The sequence below is a fragment of the Periophthalmus magnuspinnatus genome, chromosome 10, assembly GCF_009829125.3.
Source record: "Periophthalmus magnuspinnatus isolate fPerMag1 chromosome 10, fPerMag1.2.pri, whole genome shotgun sequence".
NCBI classification, from domain to species: Eukaryota; Metazoa; Chordata; class Actinopteri; order Gobiiformes; family Gobiidae; genus Periophthalmus; species Periophthalmus magnuspinnatus.
In genome coordinates, this window is record NC_047135.1 from 36055248 (window position 1) to 36079961 (window position 24714).

Sequence of the window (24714 nt, forward strand, 5' to 3'; positions counted from 1 at the left end):
CGTCCAGACAAATGTGTCACCTCTCCCTCTGTTCAAACACAGGGATCATCAGCTTTTGTAAGACGCTGTGCGCTGTGGACAGACGGGGGACAAAGGGGTCTGCTGTCCAGGGCCCCAGGGTTAACACACATTAGAGGGAGGCCCATGTGAGGCCTCTTGCCCTGGGCCCTGAAATTTCTGTCAATGGGCCTGGCTGCGGACAAATATAATATGTTGAACAAAGCAGCACAACACATCATCATTGTAGGTCACGCTACGTCTCAGGGCGTTCACTTGTTTAGAGCGAGACCCGGACAATAAAATGATGCTCCTTGTGTAAAAATAGAAACACAATTATCTCAGAGGTTCTTGTAATCGCGCTGTGGTCAGGGTTGTGGTCAGGGTAAACACAGCCTGACAGACCACGTAAAGGGCAGCAGTCACACAGTGCGGTTACCATGGCACCGCTCACAAGCCCCGCCCCTACGTGACGCAGCAGCGTGCTCCCGTCAGTCACGTCGGCTTCACGTCGACGTGAGACGACCAAACAGCGTGAAAAAAGACGAGTGTTGTTGATAATGGAGCCGATATCGTTCCCCGCTCCAGAGTCTGACCGCGGGATCCACAGAGTCCAGCCCCAGAGTCTGTGATGCAGCGGCTGAAGTGGAATGTGGTGAGTTTGTGAGCTTCATTTAACCGCAGAGAGTCTGTGGAGCGAGGCCAGAGGCTCAGACCTGGAACTGGACACTTCCCTTTGACAAGAACCTCTAAGTCTGAGTTTTCACGAGGTAAAAACCTGTGACTTTGACTTTGTTCTGCTGAAAAATAACTAAAGAACCGTGAACAAAACCAGGACTCTCGTGTGAGTTCCCTGTTCTTCGTGTTAATCGTGTCTTTTGTAGCTGGTTTACTCTGGTATTTACTGCTTTTTAAACTCTTTTTTTCTTTACATACTGTGCTATTTCACTGTAAACCTCTTTGCTGTGGATCTACAGTCACATTTTGTCACATTTTGTTATTGTTTCTCATCCAGAGCCTGTTATTTCTGCTTCTCCACATCATATAAACATGTTGTACTTCAGCTCATGTCTGTCAAGATTAAGAGGATTATTTCTTTTTTTATAACCTAATTAATTTGATATTTCTGTCAAAAAAAACACCATTACAACAGTCTCACTACAACAGCCCCACATATTTGTCTAGGCTTAAAGTTTGGACTGATTTCTGTGTCTTTGTTCTGCTCTGAACAGACCTGGGAGAAGCTTTTCTGGTGCTGAGTAACGATGACACAGAAAATGAGCATTGCCTCTGTCTGTGTCGGGGTCGAGGGCATGACCTGCGGCTCCTGTGTCCAGTCTCTGGAGCAGCGGCTCGGATCCTTCCCAGGAGTTATCCACATTAAGGTGAATGATTTCCTCACAAGTCCACGCTGACCTTAAACCTGCTGACATGTTATCATCAGTGACATTCTCCACTTTTACTGCAGTCACATGAACAGAACGAGAGCCTCTACTTTAAACTTAAAGGGTTTGTGTCCATTTTACAAGAACTGATGATCATTAGAAACTCCCTGGGGGGTCCATTTGTCTTAAAGTAAATCAAATAACATTGTTGCTATAGGAGCTAATTTGGGCTGCTGTATTGTATTTTGTGTGTTTATGCCCCAGGCCTAGGTCAGACGGGAGAGATAATGCAATAATACTAACTTCAGATAAAGCTTTGACCTTTGCAAACAGCAGCATCGGCCAATTAACTGTCTGTGACATGTCAATTATCTCATACAAAATCATCCCTGGTTTTTATAACTTTAATCTGTATAGACCAGCAGAAAAGCCAAAGCCCTTTGACTTGTTCAAGAGTCAAAGTTTTATTATCATAGAAAACAACAGAGTTAGATTTAGAGCATCAAACACTGCAGAGTTTTGATGTAAAGTGCAAAACCAAAGCAAGACCCAGTTCAGTTACCAAACATGAGCCCAGTCAGACATCAGTGCAGCACATGTGTAATAAACATGAATAAACAGATATGTGGGGTATGTTTCTTTAAATGCAAATAAAAAGCTCTTCCACCGCACGTCGCTCTGACCCACACAAGGATCTAGGCTCGTGGCTCAGTCAAGTGATCACTTCAGTCACATGCTTCCTTCCTGCTTGGAATGAAAGGTCATACGGCAAATAGACCCACATAACCTCTCATTCTAAAAAAAATATATTTTTTTAAATATTTTTTAGTAAAATAAAGCAAATTAACTACTATGGAAATTCAAAATGGCTACTTACTTTTTGTTCTGCACCTGTGTATTTATAAATGGTCATGGCTAACCTGGCGGCTACCACATTCCAAGCTGGAAGTGATCATGGATGCACTTCCGGCTCCATCGACTCTGGTTCCACTTTACTCTACATTAGAAAACTGTGTCCTCTCTCTGTACCTGCTGCTGTCAGACTCGTCATTTTGGTCTTAAAATGTTTGTATTAACCTGCTCTACGTGATCCTGGGTTTTTTATTGTGCTGTAGTGCTCAAGCTCCTACACCTGCTCTGGCCTCGACGAGCTTCATTTGGAGCTGAAGCTGTGGTGATGTCACTCGCTCAGTCACTTCTTTACACACACTCTTATAAACGCATTCTGCTCTGATGTGAGTTAACAACAGCCAAACTTGTTTTACAATCTGCTTTGCTCCAGTTTCCTCCGTTTAAGAATTGTGAACATTCCTGTGACGTGGCCTTTTCAAAGCTCGATAGGCCAAAGCTCTTTTAACAAACTCGCTCCATAGAAATCCATACATTTTTACTGTGTGTGTTTAGAGTCAAGTTTGAGCTTAACCAACGTCAGTGTGTTTGTCAATGAGGAATTTGAACTGAACTGGACACATCATCTTATTTTGTGTTTTATTTACTTTATTTTGACTAGTTTCTACATAGTATATGAAGTAAGATGTATGCAATTATGTAGTAAAGAAAAACTTTAAAGAACTCAACTGAACATGTTTTGACAAAGCAAAGGGCGGCCATTTTGAGCATTTGAATATAAAATATAGACAAAATCTTTAGGAGTGTTTCAAGTTTTTCTTTACTACATAATTCCTTATATCTTACTTCATATATTTGACGTCTTCTGCGTGTCTCACAGTTTGTGTAAAGTGAGTGTGACGACAGCGTTCGACTCCAAATGAAGCTCAGTGAGGACAGAGCAGTTATAGGACAAACTGCATATTAGGAATTCTGACTACAAGTGTCATAGCAACCAAAGAGCCAATCCAAAGCGAGAGTGTTGAAGGTAAAGCCCCTTTCCACCTGGCAAGGCAAGGCAAGTTTATTTGTACAGCACAATTGGTACACAAGGTAATTCAAAGTGCTTTACAGAATAAGAAAGACATTAAAATCACACCTGCACCTCCGGTTTAGCAGGAAGTGGACACTTAGCAACACTGTCAATCAAACCTGTTGCTAACGCTTGTGGGCGTGGCCTCGGGGAAAGAAGGCGTCTGATTTGTCTGTTATTAATAGGCCTGGGATCGTTAAGAAGTTGCTGATACGATACATACTTCAATATATAGGCCACGATACGATACGCAGCTGCACTGTGGATTTGAAACGACACAATACGATATATTTCAAAACGATTCGATATGATTCAGTGAAAAATAAAGGCTTTCAGGATGCCTAATGATCAACCACATTTTCACAAAAAATAAATATCTATATATATTTTTTTTGTTTGTTCGCTTCTATTTATTGAAGATGAACGAACAAAACAAAGGGACAGACATCAGACTGTTCCATGTGTCATCCACAGTTTATACGAGCTCCACATTTACATTTACACAGAGATATGTGCAGTTTAACAGCTCTGAAGAATCACAACAGATAAAACAACTGTGACACTAAAAGTCTGTGTTAAACCAAACTTAATATGAAATAAACCTTTTTCAATCAAAAGAGGGACTCAAATGTAAAATGTTCTCCATAAATTAGTTTCTTTCCTCTAAACACACCGCACAAATGTAGCGCTGTGACATAATAATTTGGTAAAATATACCAAAAAATACAGTAGCGAAATAAAAAACAAAAAACAGGATCATGTAGACGGGTTATTATGAACATTTAAGACCAAAGTGACGAGTCTGACAGCAGCAGTTACAGAAAGAGGAGACAGTTTTTCAATAGAAAGTGAATTGGAGCTGGAGGTGCTAGCATGTTAGCTATGTCCATTTATATATACAGTCTATGGTATGTATATAAATTGTAGAAAGTAGTCAAAATAAAGAAAAGCATTGAATGAGAGGATGAGTCCAAACTTTTGTCTAAAATCTGATGAGAAACGTAAACATTTTCTTGTATTTGCAGGTGTCTTTGGAGTTAAAAAACGCCGTCATCGTCTTTGACCAAAGTAAACAAAGCCCTGTCTCTCTTTCCTTTGCGATCGAAGACATGGGCTTTGAGTCGAGCCTCGCAGACTCCGGTAACTCCTCACCCGTGCCCACAGACACTCAGCTTATCCCTGCACCGGGGCTGTCTCCTGCCGCCCAACAGGAGGCGCTGGACCGACTCTCACACATTCAGGGCGTGCTGGAGGTCACGCACAGCCCCGCACAGATGGGGTTCACCGTCACCTTTGTCGCCGGCCTGACGTCTACGCAGCAGCTCGGTGAAGTAGTCTCCAGGGTAGCGGCTACAGTGTCTCCCAAAGACCGCGGCAGCCCCGGCTCATCCCTGCCCCGCAGCGCCGGGGCCGAGGCAACGCTCCTCAAACTGTGCATAGAAGGAATGACCTGCCACTCCTGCACCACCACCATCGAAGGGAAGATCGGGAAACTGAAGGGAGTTCAAAAAGTTAAAGGTCATTTTCTTCTTTTGTTTGTTCAGGTTTGACATTTAGGCCGAATCCTTGTGTTTGTAATTTGCTGAAATAATTGCTTGGCTTTTTTTTATTTTATTTATTATTTTGACTTATGTCTGACTGGCAGTACAGATCAACCTTTTTTTTTTTTTTTTTTTTTTTTTTATGTACAATACGATACAGATTATTTGACATCCAGAGCGACTGATGGATGATGAGCTCTGCCGATTTTTTTGGGGTGATATGTGGATGATATTCTGCCATTTACCACCTGCCAGCTGCCAATCCAGTGGTGTGGGTGGGAGGGGCGTTACCTTCAACAGCTTCGCCCCTGATTGGCTCTTTGGTTGCTATGATACTCAAAGTCAGAATTCCAAATATGTAACTTGCCTCCAAATCAGCCGCTATAACTGCGCTAGCCTCGACGAGCTTCATTTGGAGCCGAGTGCTGTGGGTGACGTCGCACTCACTTAGTCCAGTTCTTTATACAGTCTGTGTTACACAATGGTCCCTCGTTTATTGTGGGGGTTATGTTCTAAAAATAACCCGCAATACGCAAAATCCACAACAGCCAATCAGGACGCACGACACAATGGTCTACAGTCCAACAGCCAATCAGGACGCACGACACAATGCACGTTCATAAGCTTGTAAAAAAAAAAAAAGCAAAATTCAACACAAAAATCTGCGAAACAGTAAGACCACGAAAGGTGAACCGTGATATAGTGAGGGACAACTGTAAACACATTCAGATGTGAGTTGACAGCCGAATGTGTTTTACAATCTACTTCACCGATACGCCATAGGCTAAACAGGACAAATATCGGCCTGATGTATCGGCTCAGTGACATCGGTCTGTGTCTAACTGGAGGTATGTTGTTCTGAAAACACTATATCTTGTCTCTCTTGTCGTCCACAGTTGCTTTAGATGCTAAAGAAGCTACCATTGTTTACCTGCCGTACCTCATCACGATCCAAACCATCCTGGAGCAGATTTCTCGCGCTGGATTTAAGGCCCAGGTGAAGTCCAAGCCCCGCCCACTGCAGCTGCCGACTGAAATCGAGAGTTTTATCGATTGTCAAAAATCTGCCGTGTCTTCTCCGTCAGAAAACACAGAAGAGACCGAGATCTTCATCGATACGACGCTCGTCACGCTCAGGGTCAAGGGGATGCACTGCCGCTCCTGTGTCGTCAATATCCAGGACAATATCTCCACGCTGCCCGGAGTCGCGTCTGTGGAAGTGTCACTACAGAACGAAAAGGCGTCGATCGTCCACGACCCTCTGCAGATCTCAGTGTCTCAAATACAGCGGGCGATTGAAGCGCTCCCACCCGGGAACTTTAGGACTCAGCTCTGGGACTCTGCTGGTGCTCTCGGCTCTCCTCCTCCTCCGTCTGCACCAGCGCCGCCCGGTTTAGGAGGAAACGCCAAATACGCCGTTCCTCAGCCGTGTTTGAGCCAACCTCTGTCGTCTGTCGCAAATATTCATATTGAAGGCATGACCTGTAACTCCTGCGTCCAGTCCATCGAAGGCGTGATCGGTCAAAGGAAAGGCGTGGCTTCGGCCGAGGTGTCGCTGTCGGAGCATCAGGGCGTTTTTGAGTACGACCCCCTGGTGACGACGCCGGAGGAGCTCAGAGCCGCCATCGAAGACATGGGGTTCGACGCCTTTTTACCCGGTGAGACGTGATGGAATCTTGGCTACTACAGTCAAAGTTTGAACACAGCCTCTCATTCAGTTTATTATTTTATTTTTACTACTGTTTTATACACAGCAGAAAATATATGGAATTATCTAGAAAGAAAAAAGTTAAATACGAAACTACCAAATATTTTCAGACAAAGCAAAGGCTGGATACTTTACTTTGTCAAAAAATATTTAGTAGTAGATGTAGTTGTAGATTGAGTTGTATTTGTAGTTGTATTTCTAGTAGTAGTTCTAGATGTAGTTGTATTTGTAGTAGTAGATGTAGCTGTAGACATAGTAGTAGTAGTTGTAGATGTAGTAGTAATTGTAGTAGCAGTTGTATTTGTAGTAGTAGTTGTAGACGTAGTTGTATTTGTAGTAGTAGTTGTAGATGTAGTTGTATTTTTGTAGTTGTATTTCTAATAGCAGTTCTAGATGTAGTTGTAGTTGTTGTATTTGTAGTAGTAGATGTAGCTGTAGACGTAGTAGTAGTTGTAGATGTAGTAGTAATTGTAGTAGCAGTTGTATTTATAGTAGTAGTTGTAGATGTAGTTGTATTTTTGTAGTTGTATTTCTAATAGCAGTTCTAGATGTAGTTGTAGTTGTTGTATTTGTAGTAGTAGATGTAGCTGTAGACGTAGTAGTAGTTGTAGATGTAGTAGTAATTGTAGTAGCAGTTGTATTTATAGTAGTAGTTGTAGATGTAGTTGTATTTTTGTAGTTGTATTTCTAATAGCAGTTCTAGTTGTAGATGTAGTTGTAGTTGTTGTATTTGTAGTAGTCGTTGTAATAGTATTTGTAGTAGTAGCTGGAGATGTAGTTGTAGTACTTGCACTTGTAGTTGTTGTTGCAGTAGTAGTTGTAGTACTTGTAGTTGTTTTAGTTGTATTTCTTGTTCTTTGCTACATAATTCCATATATTTGACGTCTTCTGTGTGTGGAAAATGCAGAAATGAGTAAATAAATAAAAACATATAACTGTATAACTTTGACTCATCGTGTATAAAACTCTGTAAATAACTGTATATAAATGTGTGTATATAAATGTGTGTATAACTCTGTGTATATAAATGTGTGTATAACTCTGTGTATATAAATGTGTGTATAACTCTGTGTTTATATCTGTAATAACGTCATAAATCAGTCTAAATGAGGTTAATTCAAATAAACTCTTTGTAATTCACAGAAACAAACTCGCTGCTGCCTGAATCTACTGTGAATGTGTCAAAGTCCCCGAGCCCGGCGCTTTTTAAAGAAGTCAACGAGATACTCAAAGAAAACACTTTAGGAAATAACAAAGACGCTTACTCCAAATGTTACATCCAAATCGGAGGCATGACCTGTGCGTCGTGTGTGGCGAACATCGAACGAAACCTCAAGAACGAGCCTGGTAAGTAAAAAAAGATAAAACGAATCTGGATGAGTTTGTACGAGCGACGTGACGTAAATATATGAAACCTCTCCTCTGTTTTCACACAGGGATTTATTCGGTGCTCGTGGCTCTTATGGCGAGTAAAGCAGAGGTTCGCTATAACGCTGACCTCACTGACCCCATGAAGATCGCAGAGTGTATAAAGGAGCTGGGGTTCACCTCGTCGGTCATGGAGAACTACGAAGGGTCAGATGGAAACGTGGAGTTTGTGGTGAGTCCGTAGCATCACTCATGTTTTATACACAACCAGTGAAGTTTGGACACAGCCTCACGCAGCGTTTTTTCTTTATTTTTACTACTTTTTACATCAAATATATGAAGTAAGATACAGGGGAAAGAATGTAAGTGAGTCTAGTTCACTGTTTCACTGTAAAAACATCATAAAAGTTGTAATCATCTTCATTTTTTACACTTATCCTCTCTGTTTTTGTCTGTAAAACCCCTCACCACACACTTTATACACTTTTCTCACACAGGCGTTAACATTTTCTCACATTTCTCTCTTGTTTAAACTCTCTCAAAGTTCAAACCTTCGTCATTGTGGGTTTTGTCGGGGAGAAAACAAATTGCAAACACACAGCACTTCAGAGTCACACTGAGATCTAACGTTTATGTAAAGTTAATTGTATTTTACTGCTAATCCTAATCAATCTTTTCTTTTGGGAGATTAATGAACTTTTACATGGTCCCTGACAAATAAAGGATAAAGAAAGAAAGAAACAAAGATCTTTTTCATATTCAAATCCTCAGAGTTACCTGTAGTGAGGTTAGGAATTATTTAACTTTTTAACTTCTTTTGTTTACTATATAATTCCACATATCTTACTTCTATATTTGATGTTTTCTGTGTGGATAGAACATGTAGAAAGTCATAAAAATAAAGAAACATTGAACGAGAGGATGTGTCCAAAACTTTGACTGGTCCTGTATCTGGGTATATGTGTGTATGTGTGTATATGTGTGTGTATATCAGTGTATGTATGTGTGTATATTTGTGTATGTGTGTATATTTGTGTATGTGTGTGTGTGTGTGTGTATATCTGTGTAAATGTGTGTATATCAGTGTATATGTATGTGTTTATCAGTGTATATGTGTGTGTGAATATCGGTGTATGTGTGTGTGTGTATATGTGTGTATCGTCTTTCTAAAGTCGTATATAAATCCCCCTCGTTTGTCTCACCTTGTGTCTTGTTTTTGTCTCGTAGATCCGGGGGATGACTTGTGCCTCTTGCGTTCACAAAATTGAATCCAGCCTCATGAAGGTGAAGGGGATCATCTACGCCTCCGTCGCCTTGGCAACCAACAAAGCGCACATTAAATACGACGCTGAAATCATGGGTCCACGGGACATCATCAAACACATAGAGGTCAGATGATTTCTGTGGGTTTGGACAATGGTTTGAAATGAAAAGTGTTTAAACGTGTATTTCCTCACAGAATCTTGGATTTGAAGCGTCTTTGGTTAAAAAGGATCGGACAGCCAGTCATTTAGACCACAGCAAGGAGATAAAACAGTAAGAAGCTTGTGTTTTCCATTATAGTGTGTGTTTTGGTTTTATTCTGATTGTTTATTTTTATTCTGATCCATAGACTGTTTATATAAATGGACATAGCTAAACTGTTCGCCGCTACGTTCCAAACAGGAAGTGATCATGAGCGCACTTCCAGCTCCGTTTAATCTGGCTCTAATTCACTTTACATTAGAAAACAGTCGCCCCTTTCTCTGTCGCTGCTGTCAGACTCGTCGTTTTGGTCGTAAATGTTCGTATTAACCCTCTACATGATCCTATTTTGTTCCTAAATCAAGATATGAACATTAATAACAGACAAATCGGGTCCTTCTTTCCCCGAAGTCGCTCCCGTTAGCGTTAGCAACAGGTTTGATAGACAGTGTTGCTAAGCGCCCGCTCTCTGCTAAACCAGCGGTGCGGACGGAAAGTGGCGTTACTGTCAACACCGTCGCTCCTGATTGGCTCTTTGGTTGCTATGATACTCACAGTCGGAATTCAAAATATAGAAATTGGCTCCAAATTAGCTGCTATACCTGCTAACCTCTGAGCTTCATTTGACTGGAGCTAACGTCACTTCTTTATACAGTATCTGGTTCTTTATACAGTATCTGGTCTAATGGTTTGTTTTTACCTCATTTTCTGGTTTTATTCTCATTTTTTTCAGGTGGAGGAAGTCGTTCCTCATCAGCCTGTTCTTCTGCGTGCCTGTCATGGGCATGATGACTTATATGATTATCATGGACCACCAAATGAACGTTTCTCACCATCACAACTTCACCAACGAAGACCGCAACCGCTACCACTCCACCATGTTTCTGGAGAGGCAGCTCATTCCAGGGCTCTCCATCATGAACCTGCTCTCCTTCCTCTTCTGTGTGCCCGTCCAGGTGAACTTTAAATAACTTTGCAAACAGATGTAAATTATTAACCCGTCTAGGAGCGTGCGACAAGGGGAAGTAGCTTTAATCTTTCTTTCTCTTTTCAGTTTATCGGGGGCCGCTATTTCTACATCCAGGCCTATAAAGCCGTCAAACATAAGTCTGCAAACATGGACGTTCTCATAGTCCTGGCCACCACCATCGCCTTCACCTACTCCCTCATCGTTTTAATAGTTGCCATTGTGGAAAAAGCCAGAATCAACCCAATCACTTTCTTTGATACTCCGCCGATGCTCTTTGTCTTCATCTCTCTGGGACGATGGCTGGAGCAAATCGCAAAGGTTTGAGGAGAATTCTGCAATTAGTTTAGTAAATTAAAAAATCATTGCTTTTTAAAATAACCTTTTTTACATTTGTGCTTTCAGAGCAAGACGTCTGAAGCTTTGTCCAAATTAATGTCGTTACAAGCCACAGAGGCCACAGTGGTCACTCTCGGCAGTGACATGTCCATTCTCAGGTACGACTTCTTCATCACAGACTGTGTAAAGTGAACTGAGTGAGTGCGACGTCTCCCACAGCGTTCGGCTCCAAATGAAGCTCATCGAGGCTAAAGCAGTTACAGCGGCTAATCTGGAGCAGAGTTACATATTTGGAATTCCAATTACAAGTATCATAGCAACCAAAGAGCCAATCAGGAGCGAGGCTGTTGAAAGTAATGGCCCGAGTTGTTGCTAACGTTAGCGTGAGCGACCTCAGGGAAAGAAGACGCCTGATTTGTCTGTTATTAATGTTCAGATCTTGATTTACAGACACAATAGTGAAATAAAAACCCCAGGATCATGTAGAGGGTTAATACGAACATTTAAGACCAAAACAACGAGCCTGACCGCAGCGACCGAGAAAGGGGCGACTGTTTTCTAACGTAAAGTGAATTAGAGCCAGATTAAATGGAGCTGGAAGTGCGCTCTTGATCACTTCCTGTTTGGAACGTAGCGGCGAACAGTTTAGCTATGTCCATTTATATAAACAGTCTATGGATCAGAATAAAAATAAACAATCAGAATAAAACCAAAACACACACTATGATGGAAAACACAAGCTTCTTACTGTTTTATCTCCTTGCTGTGGTCTAAATGACTCGCTGTCCGATCCTTTTTAACCAAAGACGCTTCAAATCCAAGATTCTGTGAGGAAATACACGTTTAAACACTTTTCATTTCAAACCATCGTCCAAACCCACAGAAATCATCTCACCAGCTGCCCTCTCATAACTCTCATAACTAGCGGTTTAGCTCTGTTTAGCTCTGTTTAGCTCTGTTTAGCTCTGTTTAGCTCTGTTTAGCTCTGTTTAGCTCTGTTTGTACACAGTCTGTGGTCTTCGTACTGACGTTACTGTTGTTTTCGTTGTTTCGTCACTTGACCCCACGGTTTCGCTTGTGGCTCTTCTGTTTTAGTGAAGAGCAGGTGGATGTGGAGCTGGTGCAGAGGGGAGATGTGGTTAAAGTTGTGCCTGGAGGAAAATTTCCAGTGGACGGCAGAGTTCTTGAAGGTCACTCCATGGCTGATGAATCGCTCATTACAGGTGAGTCTCAACGTAGGTCAAAGTTCACAATATTAAACATAGTTTACATCAGAAGTGCAGAAAGCTAATCGAACAGCTAGCATCAACAGCCAGCACCGCGCTGAGCTGTCTGAGTTATCTGTGGAGTATATGCTGTATGTTTTTGTCTCTCTCGTGGTTGTGTTTACTGAAGTTGTTTTGCACAGGGGAAGCGATGCCAGTAACTAAGAAGCCCGGGAGCACAGTGATCGCAGGCTCCATTAACCAGAATGGCTCTCTGCTCGTGAGTGCTACTCATGTTGGCATGGACACAACTCTGTCTCAGATCGTCAAACTGGTGGAGGAGGCACAGACCTCGAAGGTCAGTGAACTATGAGCGATTCACTTTTGCCTCCTAAGAAGAGTCCATTCTGATGTGGATCTTCTGTCTTTCAGGCTCCGATTCAGCAGTACGCCGATAAGATCAGTGGGTACTTTGTGCCGTTTATCGTGGGTATATCAGCTCTTACTCTGGTGGCATGGATCATTGTTGGGTTTTTGAACTTCTCTCTGGTAGAAAAATACTTTCCTGTGAGCATTGTTATGTTTTAATATATTACCAACACAAAAGGCTGTTTGTAACTTGTATTTTAATTATTCAGGCTTATGACAAGAGCATTTCCATGACTGAAGCGGTCGTTCGCTTCGCCTTCCAGGCCTCCATAACAGTGTTATGCATCGCCTGTCCCTGTTCTCTTGGCTTGGCGACTCCAACAGCTGTTATGGTGGGAACAGGAGTCGGAGCTCAGAATGGCATCCTCATAAAGGGAGGAGAGCCGCTTGAGATGGCACATAAGGTTTGATAATGACCTCAGTCCTCTGAGGTGTAAACCTGCTTCTTTATGACAATGACGTCGCTCTTTTGAATGATCTGTCAGAGCTTTGGTCTGTTTACAGGTTCAGTCAGTGGTGTTTGATAAAACAGGGACCATAACATACGGCGCTCCCAAAGTGATTCAGATGAAGATGGTCGTTGAAGGAAACCGGATGCCCAGGTCTCGCCTCGTGGCCATTGTGGGAACAGCAGAGAACAACAGTGAACACCCTCTGGGCGCCGCCATCACCAAATACTGCAAACAGGTTTGTACAGATTAAGAGCTTAGGGTTTCCTCATATGCAGTATTACACATACATATATTTCATATGCAGTATTACACATACAAATATTTCAAATGCAGTATTACACATACATATATTTCAAATGCAGTATTACACGTACATATATTTCAAATGCAGTATTACACATACATATATTTCAAATGCAGTATTACACATACATATATTTCAAATGCAGTATTACACGTACATATATTTCAAATGCAGTATTAGACATACATATATTTCAAATGCAGTATTACACATACATATATTTCCTATGCAGTATTACACATACATATATTTCCTATGCAGTATTAAACTTTCACAGATGTTTTTGTCTCTGCAGGAGCTCGACACAGAGGCTCTTGGGACTTGCACTGACTTTCAGGCCGTGCCGGGTTGTGGTATTCGATGTCAGGTGAGTAACACGGAGACGCTGCTGAAGCAGGCGGACAGCGACGGTGAAGACAACAACCAACGCAACAGTGTCCTGGTCCAGATCAGCGACGCCAGGACCTCGGGCAGCTCCCACCCGCTCATCATGGACCCCCAGCCCCTCAGTATGTGCCCTCAGTTTAAAGGGAACAAAACAAGAGCAAGTGGCATATTTAACCTTTTATGTTTAATAGGTCCGATTCAGACATCCACATACGTCGTTTTGATTGGAAACCGGGAGTGGATGAGGAGGAACTGTCTGCAGGTCAGTCCTGAAGTGGACAACGCGATGACCGAGCACGAGCGCAGAGGACGCACGGCTGTGCTGGTCGCTGTGGACAGTGAGTGCATCATTAAACTCAAACTGTTTGAATATTTAAAGTGTTTAACACTTATATTCGTGCATAGATCTTTTGTGTGCGATGATCGCCATCGCTGACACAGTGAAGCCAGAGGCGGAGCTGGCAGTTCACACTTTGACCAACATGGGGCTCGAGGTCATTCTTATGACCGGAGACAACAGCAAGACGGCCCGAGCCATAGCCGCGCAGGTATTTACTACACACACGCTAAAGACAAAGACCACTTTGGGTTTTGTGGAAAATGACTCTATATCAACACCAAATCCTTTCTTATGACATAAAGTGAGGTCACGTGTCCATTTGAGGAGTAACAGACGTGTAGTGACTATAACAGGGAGTGATTTGTGTCCTGCTTTACATTTTACTATTATTAGTTCATTTTATTAGTCTGCCATGGAAGAAATAGCTTTGAAACAAGGGGAGACGCTCAAACATCACTCACAAACATCAAACACATCCACTTATTAAAAACAGCACTGGAACAAAACTGTAAACATCCAAACATCTCCTCGTTCTCCAGGTGGGCATCAGGAAGGTCTTTGCTGAAGTTCTTCCATCTCACAAAGTGGCCAAAGTGGAGCAGCTGCAGCGGGCGGGGAAGAGGGTGGCCATGGTGGGAGACGGCGTCAATGATTCTCCAGCTTTGGCCATGGCTGATGTGGGCATCGCCATAGGAACGGGCACAGATGTGGCCATAGAGGCGGCAGATGTGGTGTTGATACGAGTGAGTCTACAAACTTCTGTTACTGTTTTCCTGCAGTTAGTTCAGTTCTATGGAAGTGAGTGTAGTATTTTAATTTCATTAAAGTGTTTATTTGCAAATGTCTCTTTGTAATTTGTAATGTATTTCTGTTGTTCACAGAACGACCTGTTGGATGTTGTCGGCAGCATCGATCTGTCTAAAAAGACTGTCAAGAGAATAAGAATTAACTTTGTTTTTGCACTCATCTACAACTTGGTCGGGATCCCGATCGCTGCAGGTAAGAACTGAGACAGAGAGTCATGCCCACAGGTGTATATGTACTGTGTATATGTACTGTGTATATACACTGTGTATGTATACTGTGTATATATACTGTGTATACACAGTGTATATATATATAACCCTAACCCAACATCATCACACACATCTCCACTCACCCTAAAATGCTGTTCCACTTTATTAACTCTAGTTCATCTACACTTTGCTCATTTCCACATCAACTTGTGAAAACTTTCTCCAGTTTTTCATTAACAGGGTGACAACTGTGAGAGACAATATTGTAATTAGTAGTTCGGGGGCACAGGGTTGGTCACTTCCCCTCCACCAGCTGCTTTCTTGGACTGTTTTGAGCTGGTGTCTCTATCAGAGGTGGTACAGAGTATTTCAGATACTGCCCTTTGGACATTACTCCAGCTCAGATGTTCAGGTCTTTACTTCTGTTGGGCTGTGCCTCCTGTCGTTCATCAACAGTCGTCTCAGCTCTGGAATGGTCCCAACTACTTTTAAACACGCTGCTGTCAGGCCACCACTTAAGAAACCTAATCTGGACCCTTCTGTTTTAGCAGATTTTAGACCTGTTTTTAATTTGTCATTTTTATCCAAGATGTTTTTATTCAGTTACAGAAATTTTTAGAACAAAATCACATTTTAGATAAATTTCAGTCTGGGTTCAGAACTAGACACAGCACTGAGTCTGCTCTCTGAAGGTGCAAAAGGACATTTTATTATCATTGGACTCTAAGAAACCAATGTTGCTGCTGATGCTTGATTTGACAGCAGCATATGATACTGTTGACCACTCGGTCCTTCTCAGGCGTCTGGGGAACTGTGCTTAAATGGTGTCGGTCTTATCTGACTGGCAGGAGCTTTAGAGTTATGATGAATAATCTGTCATCCTCCACAGTGCCTCACAGGAGTGCCTCAAGGGTCCATCCTTGGTCCTTTATTGTTCTCGTTGTACATTCTGCCACTGAGTAACGTCATGTCCAAACACGACCTGTGCTTCCATTTCTATGCAGACGATTTTCAAGTATATCTTGTTCCAATGCACTTCAGTCTGTTCAGTGCCATGACAGACATTAAACACTGACTTTCACTGAACTTTTTGCATTTAAATGAAAGCAAAACAGAATGTATATTGTTTGGTTCAAAATTTTTCGATGTAGTTCCTGATCTTGTTTTTTCTCTCCATGTTGTCAGAAACCTGGGGGTAAACTTGATGAGTATTTGCAGTTTGATAAACAGTTTGATAAACACTACTTTGTCCCTGTTCAAAGCTAAAGACTCATCTGTTCACATTTGCCTTCAGCTAATGATTTTTTTTTTGTTTTTATTGTTTGTTGTTTTGTATATAGAATTTTTGTTGTTGTTTTTACATTTTAATGCACTTATGAAAAGCACTTTGGTTCAGTTTTTGCTGTTGTAAAGTGCTATACAAATAAAGTTTGATTGATTGATATATATACAGTGTGTATATATACAGTGTGTATATATATACACACTGTATATATACGATCTACGTGCATGACATTCATATGAGATTCTAAGCGTCCCTTCTTCTCTCAGGTGTGTTTCTTCCCATTGGTCTGGTGCTGCAGCCGTGGATGGGCTCTGCTGCCATGGCGTTGTCGTCTGTCTCAGTTGTTTTGTCGTCTCTTTTACTCAAATGGTAAACACATTAACACATTTTCCAGTTTATTTTCCTTTTCCAAATATAGCGATGTTTTTTTTCTAACATTTGAATCTGTCCGTAGTTATAACAAGCCCAGCGCCGAGAAGTTGGAGGCTCGATTTGGGAAGAGCCGTCGTCAGGGCAGTCTGTCCGACGTCAGCGTTCACATCGGCATCGGCGAACTACGACGATCCTCCCCAAAGCTCAGCCTGCTGGATCGTATCGTGAACTACAGCCGCGCCTCCATCAACTCACTGCGCTCGGACAAACACTCCCTCAACAGCCTCGCCCTGGAGCCCGACAAACACTCACTGCTGGTGGGAGACGCGACGGAGGAGGATCTGAGAGTCTGAGCACGAGGAACCACCACCAGCCTTAGGCCACACTGTCACTGCGACGGGCCCCTGGGAGCGACAGGGGCCCTGGGAGCGACAGGGGCCCTGTGAGCGTCAGGACCCCTGTGAGCGACAGGGGCCCTGTGAGCGATAGGCCCCTGTGAGCGTCAGGGCCCCTGTGAGCGACAGGGCCCCTGTGAGCGACAGGGCCCCTGTGAGCGACAGGGCCCCTGTGAGCGTCAGGCCCCTGTGAGCGTCAGGGGCCCTGTGTGCGACAGGGGCCCTGTGTGCGACAGGGGCCCTGTGTGCGACAGGGGCCCTGTGAGCGATAGGCCCCTGTGAGCGTCAGGGCCCCTGTGAGCGTCAGGGCCCCTGTGAGCGTCAGGGCCCCTGTGAGCGTCAGGGCCCCTGTGAGCGACAGGGCCCCTGTGAGCGACAGGGCCCCTGTGAGCGACAGGGCCCCTGTGTGCGACAGAGTCTCTCGGGCCCCTCAGTCTCTGGGGCCCTTCACTCTCTGGGGCCCCTCAGTGTCTCTGGGGCCCCTCAGTGTCTCTGGGGCCCCTCAGTGTCTCTGGGGCCCCTCAGTGTCTCTGGGGCCCCTCTTTTATAAACTCTTTGCTGTGGTCACTGTGATCGTGCTGTGAGGCACTGGCTCAGGTGTCTCTGTGATGATCCACATGTTTCTAACATCGATCCAAAGACATTTTATCATTTCCCGGACGACTCTGCAGATTCATGTTTTAACCAATGCCCCGAACGGGAAACATGTAAAATTTCACACTATTTATATTATTTATCTTTTTCTATTGTGATCTTTGCTTAAGAAAAGAAGGAAACATCGTGTGGAACAAACAGAACTGTGAATGTCAAACTTCACAAGTGCCACTTGAAGTTCTACTTTGGCAAAGTCCAGAACATTCCAAAGATAGTACTTAGCTGCACCTGAACAAAGTCCACTTTTCAGAGCTGAGATTTCAAGGTCAGCATAAAAAACAACACATAGGAAAGCTGATATTTAACTAAAACCAAGTACAGGAAGCGACTGGCACCCGACCGTCCACTTTAAGTATCTCAACTGTTACTTTCAGATGGTGAAAAACGCCAAAAATAAATATTGAAGTGTCAGACTGATATAAGATCAGTGTAAGTTTGTGTTTTCATGGCTGTAGCTGTCTCTCTGTGTATATATATTCTATTCTACACTTAAGACCTTCAGGTCCAGATGTTCACCGCGGGGCAGCTGTTACTCCTGGTTTGGTCTAAATCTACAGTTTTGCTTCTTTGGGCCGTGGTGGCGTTTGTGTCTTTATTTCTCTGGTTGTGTTGGACGATTGTTCTGAAGTTTCTTATTTCATGACACTTTCTCTGTGGGATCAGCTGCTCTCACTGCCTTTTTGTCTGTTTATTGTTACTGTCAATCATACGTCTCTGTGCGTCAGAACGAGTCGGATCTGTGAGTGTGGAGTGAACTTGATGTGCCTTGACATTAAACGCTTTTTAATCTGGCAGTGCTGTTTGATGCTTCAACCAACAGGAGGCGCTGTGGCTCAGACCAGCACATTCTTCAAATACAATATTTGAGTTTATGTAAAAACTTTATGCACTTTTCACTTTGACAGCTTTAGTTAAAACATTAGAGTTAAACCTTTGTGACATAACGCCCCAAATGAGAGAACATGACTGAAAAGAGCTTTAATACACTTAAAATGTTCAAATGTTCAAATGTGGAGCTTTATACGGTCTACGCTCTAAACCATAGACTTTATACAGTCTACGCTCTAAACACGTCTTATTTAACATTAATATCTACAGAAAGTGAGGAGCAAAATATACAAGCACAAAATGAAAATTTGCACATTTAATGAATAACATTTAAAGTGTAAACACTGTTTTACATTGAACCTGCGTGAGCCTCATTTACTCTGGGGATGTGTTTGGAGTCAAAGTTCATGTTGAAGTGAACAAATGGATCTTTAATTCAAAATATTCTCCATTTTTCAACACAAAAATATCCAACTGTAGAATAAAGTCCACACCACAATAGAAACATCTTTAGATTCTCATTTTACAACAGAAACAAAAGTCTGGCTCTTTTTCCCTCTTTTGTATTTGACTTTGAAGTAGAAAATATCTGAGTAAATCCTGTTTTAATACTGAAGCTGATAAAGTGAGCACTTTATAGAGGAGTGGTTTGTTCTACGACGCGTCGCTAACACAGTAAAAGTACATGAACATTAAGACATCAAATACTGTAGCACCTTATCGCCCCCTTTTGTTTTCTACTGGACCCTGCAATAAGAAGAACTGAGTTTACACAGAGCGCTCACTGAATCTCACAACTGCCTTAAGAAGCGTCGAAATCATTAAAACAAAATAAAACTGAGTCATTTAGACAAGTGAAGACCCTTAAAAACATCACCGTCACAGTTTGGTCTTAAATAAACTTAATCATGATTATGGCCATTTCAGTGGCAGTTTGATGTTTGTACTTAAAATAAACTCAAGATTCACATTTACAAAATCAAGTATGTGATTCCAAACAGGGGCTTCCCTCTGAGACATAAGGAGAAACAGAACTTTGGCACATTAAATAAAACGGACACTGGGTGTGGTCAGAGGGCGGAGGGCGTGTCTCATAGACCTTTGTTGAAGTAGACGCGCTCCACCCCGGGGTGACTCGCTCGGATCTTCTGTTGTAGCTCAGGCTCCAGGCGACTCACTGAGATGGAGCTGCAGCCACAAAACAGGAACGTGACACATTTTAGGGCAGACACAAACCAACACGTTACGCAACAGTCCACAGGACAGGATTATGCAACGTCCACATCATTTCACCCAAAGGTTCCACTCACCTCTTTTGAGGAAAGAGCGCACAGCAGAGAGGAGTGGCAAACACCAGACTGAAACACAACATGACACAAAAACTCAAAAACAGAAAACATCAAAGTATCTGAAGGTTTATCAGAGTCCATCAGTGTCCATCAGTGTCCATCTGTGTCCATCTGTGTCCATCTGTGTCCACTCACCAGAATCCCACCAGGCTCACTTGAATAGGTGCACTCATCCATGGGAACTTCTGAAAAGACCAGGCACAAAGGCAAAGCTGAGTCCCACAGTGGAGTGGCCCATGGGCTCATGTTTAGAGCTGCTAAAAGCATTTACAGTCTGGAAACAGAAAGTCCTACCTTCAGGAAGGCCTTCTTCTCTAAGTGGTTCATTAGAAAGGGTGGAATGGCTGAAAAAAATAAATAAATAAAACTCCAGCTCTGTTGCGAGTCTAAAGTTTCAGTAGAAAAGGGTTCGTACCCATCCCCGGAGACGCCATGAGGATTCGGGAGACCACGACCTGAGAAATGGCCTGCTGAGCGGCTTTGGTGGACTCTCCTAACCTGTTGTCGTTCTCGTCTGTGATGGGGATGCCGTGCTTCAGTTCTCTGTGAAACACACGGAGACAGATCGTTACTGTAAGAATGACACATTTATAAAGTTTGACTGTGGAGTTTACCTTTGTCTCATCAGGGGGATGTTTATACAGTTTGCAGCAGCTACAGCGGCGAAGGGAACGAAGCGCCCGATGAGCGGAGACACGTGCTGCGCCAAAAACAAGTGCTTTTGTTTTACATCAAATATATTTTTACATCAGTCACATAAATTCAGATGTTTCATGTTCAGGTTTAGTGCAGGACGTCGTCCACACGAGCCTCATTAGAGAAACTAAAATAAACTGAAATAAACTAAAATAAACTGAAATAAACTGAAATAAACTGAAATAAACTGAAATAAAGTTGTACCTTTGTCAGAGCGTTCAGCCCCAGAGCCGTCGCCACAGCTCCAGTCGTAGCAGAAACATAAGCCGCACCCAACTGACTGAAACAGAGACACATGTGAGACAGAGAGACACAGAGACACAGAGACACATGTGAGACAGAGATACATGTGAGACACAGAGACACACGTGAGACGGAGACACAGAGACACACGTGAGACAGAGAGACACACGTGAGACAGAGACACACATCAGAGACATGGAGACAGAGACACATAGAGACACAGGCAGAAGCCCCAAGAATCTCAACATCAAAACATGTGTGTTCTGTAAATGTGGAAATCACACACACACGTGAGGTCAGAGGTCACACACACGTGAGGTCAGAGGTCACACACACGTGAGGTCAGAGGTCACACACATGTGTGAGGTCAGAGGTCACACACACACGTGAGGTCAGAGGTCACACACGTGAGGTCAGAGGTCACACACATGTGAGGTCAGAGGTCACACACGTGTGAGGTCAGAGGTCACACACACGTGAGGTCAGAGGTCACACACATGTGAGGTCAGAGGTCACAGACTCTTACTTGACTGTGATTGGAGCGTCTCCACTTCTGTTGGTGTAATTGACGATGGCGTTGAACGACTGATTGATCCACTGCCAGAACAAAACAGCTGGAGTCGTTCTACAAACAAAAAGAAAAAGAAAAAAATACGAAGAACAGAGAAAATAAAGACATGATTTATATAAATATCAGCACATTTATATTTACAGTTATTACAGTTACATGTTATAAACACAGACCTGCAGCAGAGTGCAGTACAGTAAAGTACAGTAAAGTACAGTAAAGTACAGCAGAGTGCAGTACAGTAAAGTACAGTAAAGTACAGTAAAGTACAGCAGAGTGCAGTACAGTAAAGTACAGTAAAGTACAGTAAAGTACAGCAGAGTGCAGTACAGTAAAGTACAGTAAAGTACAATAAAGTACAGCAGAGTGCAGTACAGTAAAGTACAGTAAAGTACAGTAAAGTACAGCAGAGTGCAGTACAGTAAAGTACAGTAAAGTACAGTAAAGTACAGCAGAGTGCAGTACAGTAAAGTACAGTAAAGTACAATAAAGTACAGCAGAGTGCAGTACAGTAAAGTACAGTAAAGTACAATAAAGTACAGCAGAGTGCAGTACAGTAAAGTACAGTAAAGTACAGTAAAGTACAGCAGAGTGCAGTACAGTAAAGTACAGTAAAGTACAATAAAGTACAGCAGAGTGCAGTACAGTAAAGTACAGTAAAGTACAATAAAGTACAGCAGAGTGCAGTACAGTAAAGTACAGTAAAGTACAATACATTACAATACAGTACAGTACAGTAAAGTACAATAAAGTACAGTACAGTAAAGTACAGTACAGTACAGTATAGTACACTACACTACATACACTACACTACACTACAGTACATTACACACAGTACACATAGTACACACAGTACACACAGTACACACAGTACACAGTACACACAGTACACATAGTACACACAGTACACACAGTACACACAGTACACAGTACACACAGTACACACAGTACACAGTACACACAGTACACATAGTACACACAGTACACACAGTACACACAGTACACATAGTACACACAGTACACACAGTACACACAGTACACAGTACACACAGTACACACAGTACACACAGTACACAGTACACACAGTACACAGTACACACAGTACACAGTACACACAGTACACCCAGTACACCCAGTACACCCAGTACACAGTACACACAGTACACACAGTACACATAGTACACACAGTACACACAGTACACACAGTACACATAGTACACACAGTACACACAGTACACACAGTACACAGTACAGGTCTTACTTGTAGAACGTCATCATGCAGCCTGTGATGGTCATGTTCATTGGGACTTGTGCCGACATGCGTCCGATCAGGATCATTTTCTCTCCGGTGTCGGGGTGAAACGCTGAGTCAAACACATATTTGGCTCTCCACAGCTCGTCCTCTGTCAGACCCGGGGACACGACGCCTTTTCTACGAACAAGACAAACAGGATTTGACTGTAAATATTAGAGTCTTTTAGCAGAAATGCGCCGCTGGCCTGACCTGTAGTCAGTGATGATCCGATGAGCCTGGCTCAGCTGCTCGTTGGTGAGGAGGACGTTTCTCGGGTCTGTGACGGTGAAAAAATGCTTCGCTCGACCCACAAACGTGCTCTGGTCCCACCGAGGCTCGTTGATGTTTATGGTGGTGGAAAGCTCTGCCGCCATGTTTATCTGAGGAGAAACGCACAGGAGGAGAGTCAAACAGATGCTCCATGAACCATGAGACATAAACACAGGAGCAAACACAGAAGCACATCTCAGTCTGTTTAGGTTATTTATTTAAAAGGCAAAGATAAAAATAGAAACATACATTTACTGTTCACACACTGAGGTAAAGATGGAGCTGGATAAACATCAAGAAACAGGATCAAAATAGTAAAAGTATTTTTATTTTCAATTAGAAAGAAGTAGCTGATCCCTGTGAGGTTATTATTATTGTTGTTGTTGTTGTTGTTGTTGTTGTTGTTGTTGTTGATCCCACAGCATCAGCTCAGAGTTGATCATCTGGAGACACATTTCATTTTGTGATGATTTTCTTTAGACTTGTTTCAGTTTCACTGAACTGACTGAGACATTCCAACTCTGCCCCAAGTCCAAAAGCACTTGTGAAAAACAAATGCTGCCCCACGCTGCTGCTTATTCAGCATCGTGTTACTATGGGAACGGCTGACCTGACACAAAGGTTGTGAAGCGCTAAATTGCAAAGCCCTTTTATCCAGACCAACCCCCAAACTGTGGCTAAAAGCAGCTGTGAGACGGGCCCCACACACACACACACACACACACACACACACACACACACACACTGTGGACAGGACAGTGTAAGAACAGCCCCTCACACACTCTGGACAGGACACACTCTGGACAGGACACACTCTGGACAGGACACACTCTGGACAGGACACACTCTGGACAGGACACACTCTGGACAGGACACACTCTGCTGTGGACACTCTGCTGTGGACATACTCTGCTGTGGACACGGCCTCATGTCTCACACGGGTCTCTCTGGTGCAGTGTGTGTGTTTTTTTCAGTGTTTCTCTGAGAACATCTTTACTGGAATAAGACACGACAGAACTGAAAAAGACGCAATGTCCCTTTAAATTCAATTAAAGCGCACGGGGCCCTCACGAGTGTGCGTGTGTGTGTGTGTGCGTGTGTGTGGTGGGTGTGTGTGTGTGTGTTTAGATTCTTCGTGTATAAGAGATAACTCTGTCTCTAATGAATCTGTTGAACTTTGGACACAGGCCTTTGGTCCTCGGTCCCATCAGCCCCTTCTGCCCTCGCGCTCAGCCAATCAGCGGCGGCCTGCGTGGCTTTATATTTAACCAGTGATTTACAACAAGTATCCAATTATCACAACGCCTCATTAATACACACGTGTGTGATGAGACCGACTCAACCAAACGCGTTTTTGTTCAAATAAATCCTCCGAGACAAAGCTCCTGTCCGGGGGATGAACCCGACACAGACCAGTTACAGCTGGACCAGGAGCGCACACAGCGGCTCCGCAAAAGTCACGCGCAAAAAGGCGAAAATCCAGAACATTTCGTGTAAAAGCGTTTATTCCACACACCTGCCCCGAAACACACACATCCAGTTGTGCTGCTCCCGCTTCAACTAGTACCAACCTGCCACATCCACGCATCCAGCTGCAGCCCCGTGCGCGCTCTCCAAAAAAAAAAAAAAACACGATCACTGCAGTTTTACGCAACAAGAAACTCCAGGCGCGCGCTGCAAACCTCAAATCCAGACACACAAACACACACAGAGGACACTTACTGCACCGGGGGCTCCTGTGGTCCGAGAGAGGCTGCTCTGAAACGCTGCAGCAGCTAATTTAACCCGCAGGAGAAGCAGCTCCTCTGGACAACGGAGGAAACACGCGCCGCGTCCGGAGCGTCACCGCCACAATAAACGCGCCACGGACACAGGCGCGCGTGTGCGTCTGGAACGGGCTCATCACGCACGTGTACAGGACAAATGTGAAGAACACA

General features: G+C 43.3%; 2 protein-coding genes across 2 annotated transcripts; one reads left to right on the forward strand and one right to left on the reverse strand.

Annotated features, from left to right (window-relative positions):
* The first annotated feature begins 527 nt into the window (after positions 1-527).
* On the forward strand, positions 528-16994 carry atp7a (ATPase copper transporting alpha). Its single transcript, XM_033973510.2, has 23 exons — positions 528-652; positions 1230-1382; positions 4329-4821; positions 5741-6502; positions 7696-7899; positions 7989-8152; positions 9148-9309; positions 9380-9456; positions 10118-10340; positions 10439-10672; positions 10757-10848; positions 11786-11913; positions 12099-12253; positions 12328-12462; positions 12534-12728; positions 12829-13011; positions 13376-13589; positions 13659-13805; positions 13873-14015; positions 14347-14550; positions 14689-14806; positions 16375-16477; positions 16563-16994. The coding sequence occupies exons 2-23, from the start codon at positions 1263-1265 to the stop codon at positions 16831-16833; spliced, it is 4527 nt and encodes a 1508-aa protein (XP_033829401.1). The 5' UTR covers positions 528-652; positions 1230-1262; the 3' UTR covers positions 16834-16994.
* Positions 16995-18496: 1502 nt separating this feature from the next.
* Positions 18497-24679, reverse strand: sfxn1 (sideroflexin 1). Its single transcript, XM_033973535.2, has 11 exons — positions 24500-24679; positions 22718-22887; positions 22475-22645; positions 21172-21270; positions 20607-20682; positions 20321-20406; positions 20122-20249; positions 20001-20050; positions 19842-19891; positions 19668-19715; positions 18497-19545 (listed from the first exon to the last, which is right to left on the reverse strand). Exons 2-11 carry the CDS (start codon positions 22879-22881, stop codon positions 19449-19451), a joined length of 969 nt encoding a protein of 322 aa, XP_033829426.1. The 5' UTR covers positions 22882-22887; positions 24500-24679; the 3' UTR covers positions 18497-19448.
* Between the last annotated feature and the right edge of the window lie 35 nt (positions 24680-24714).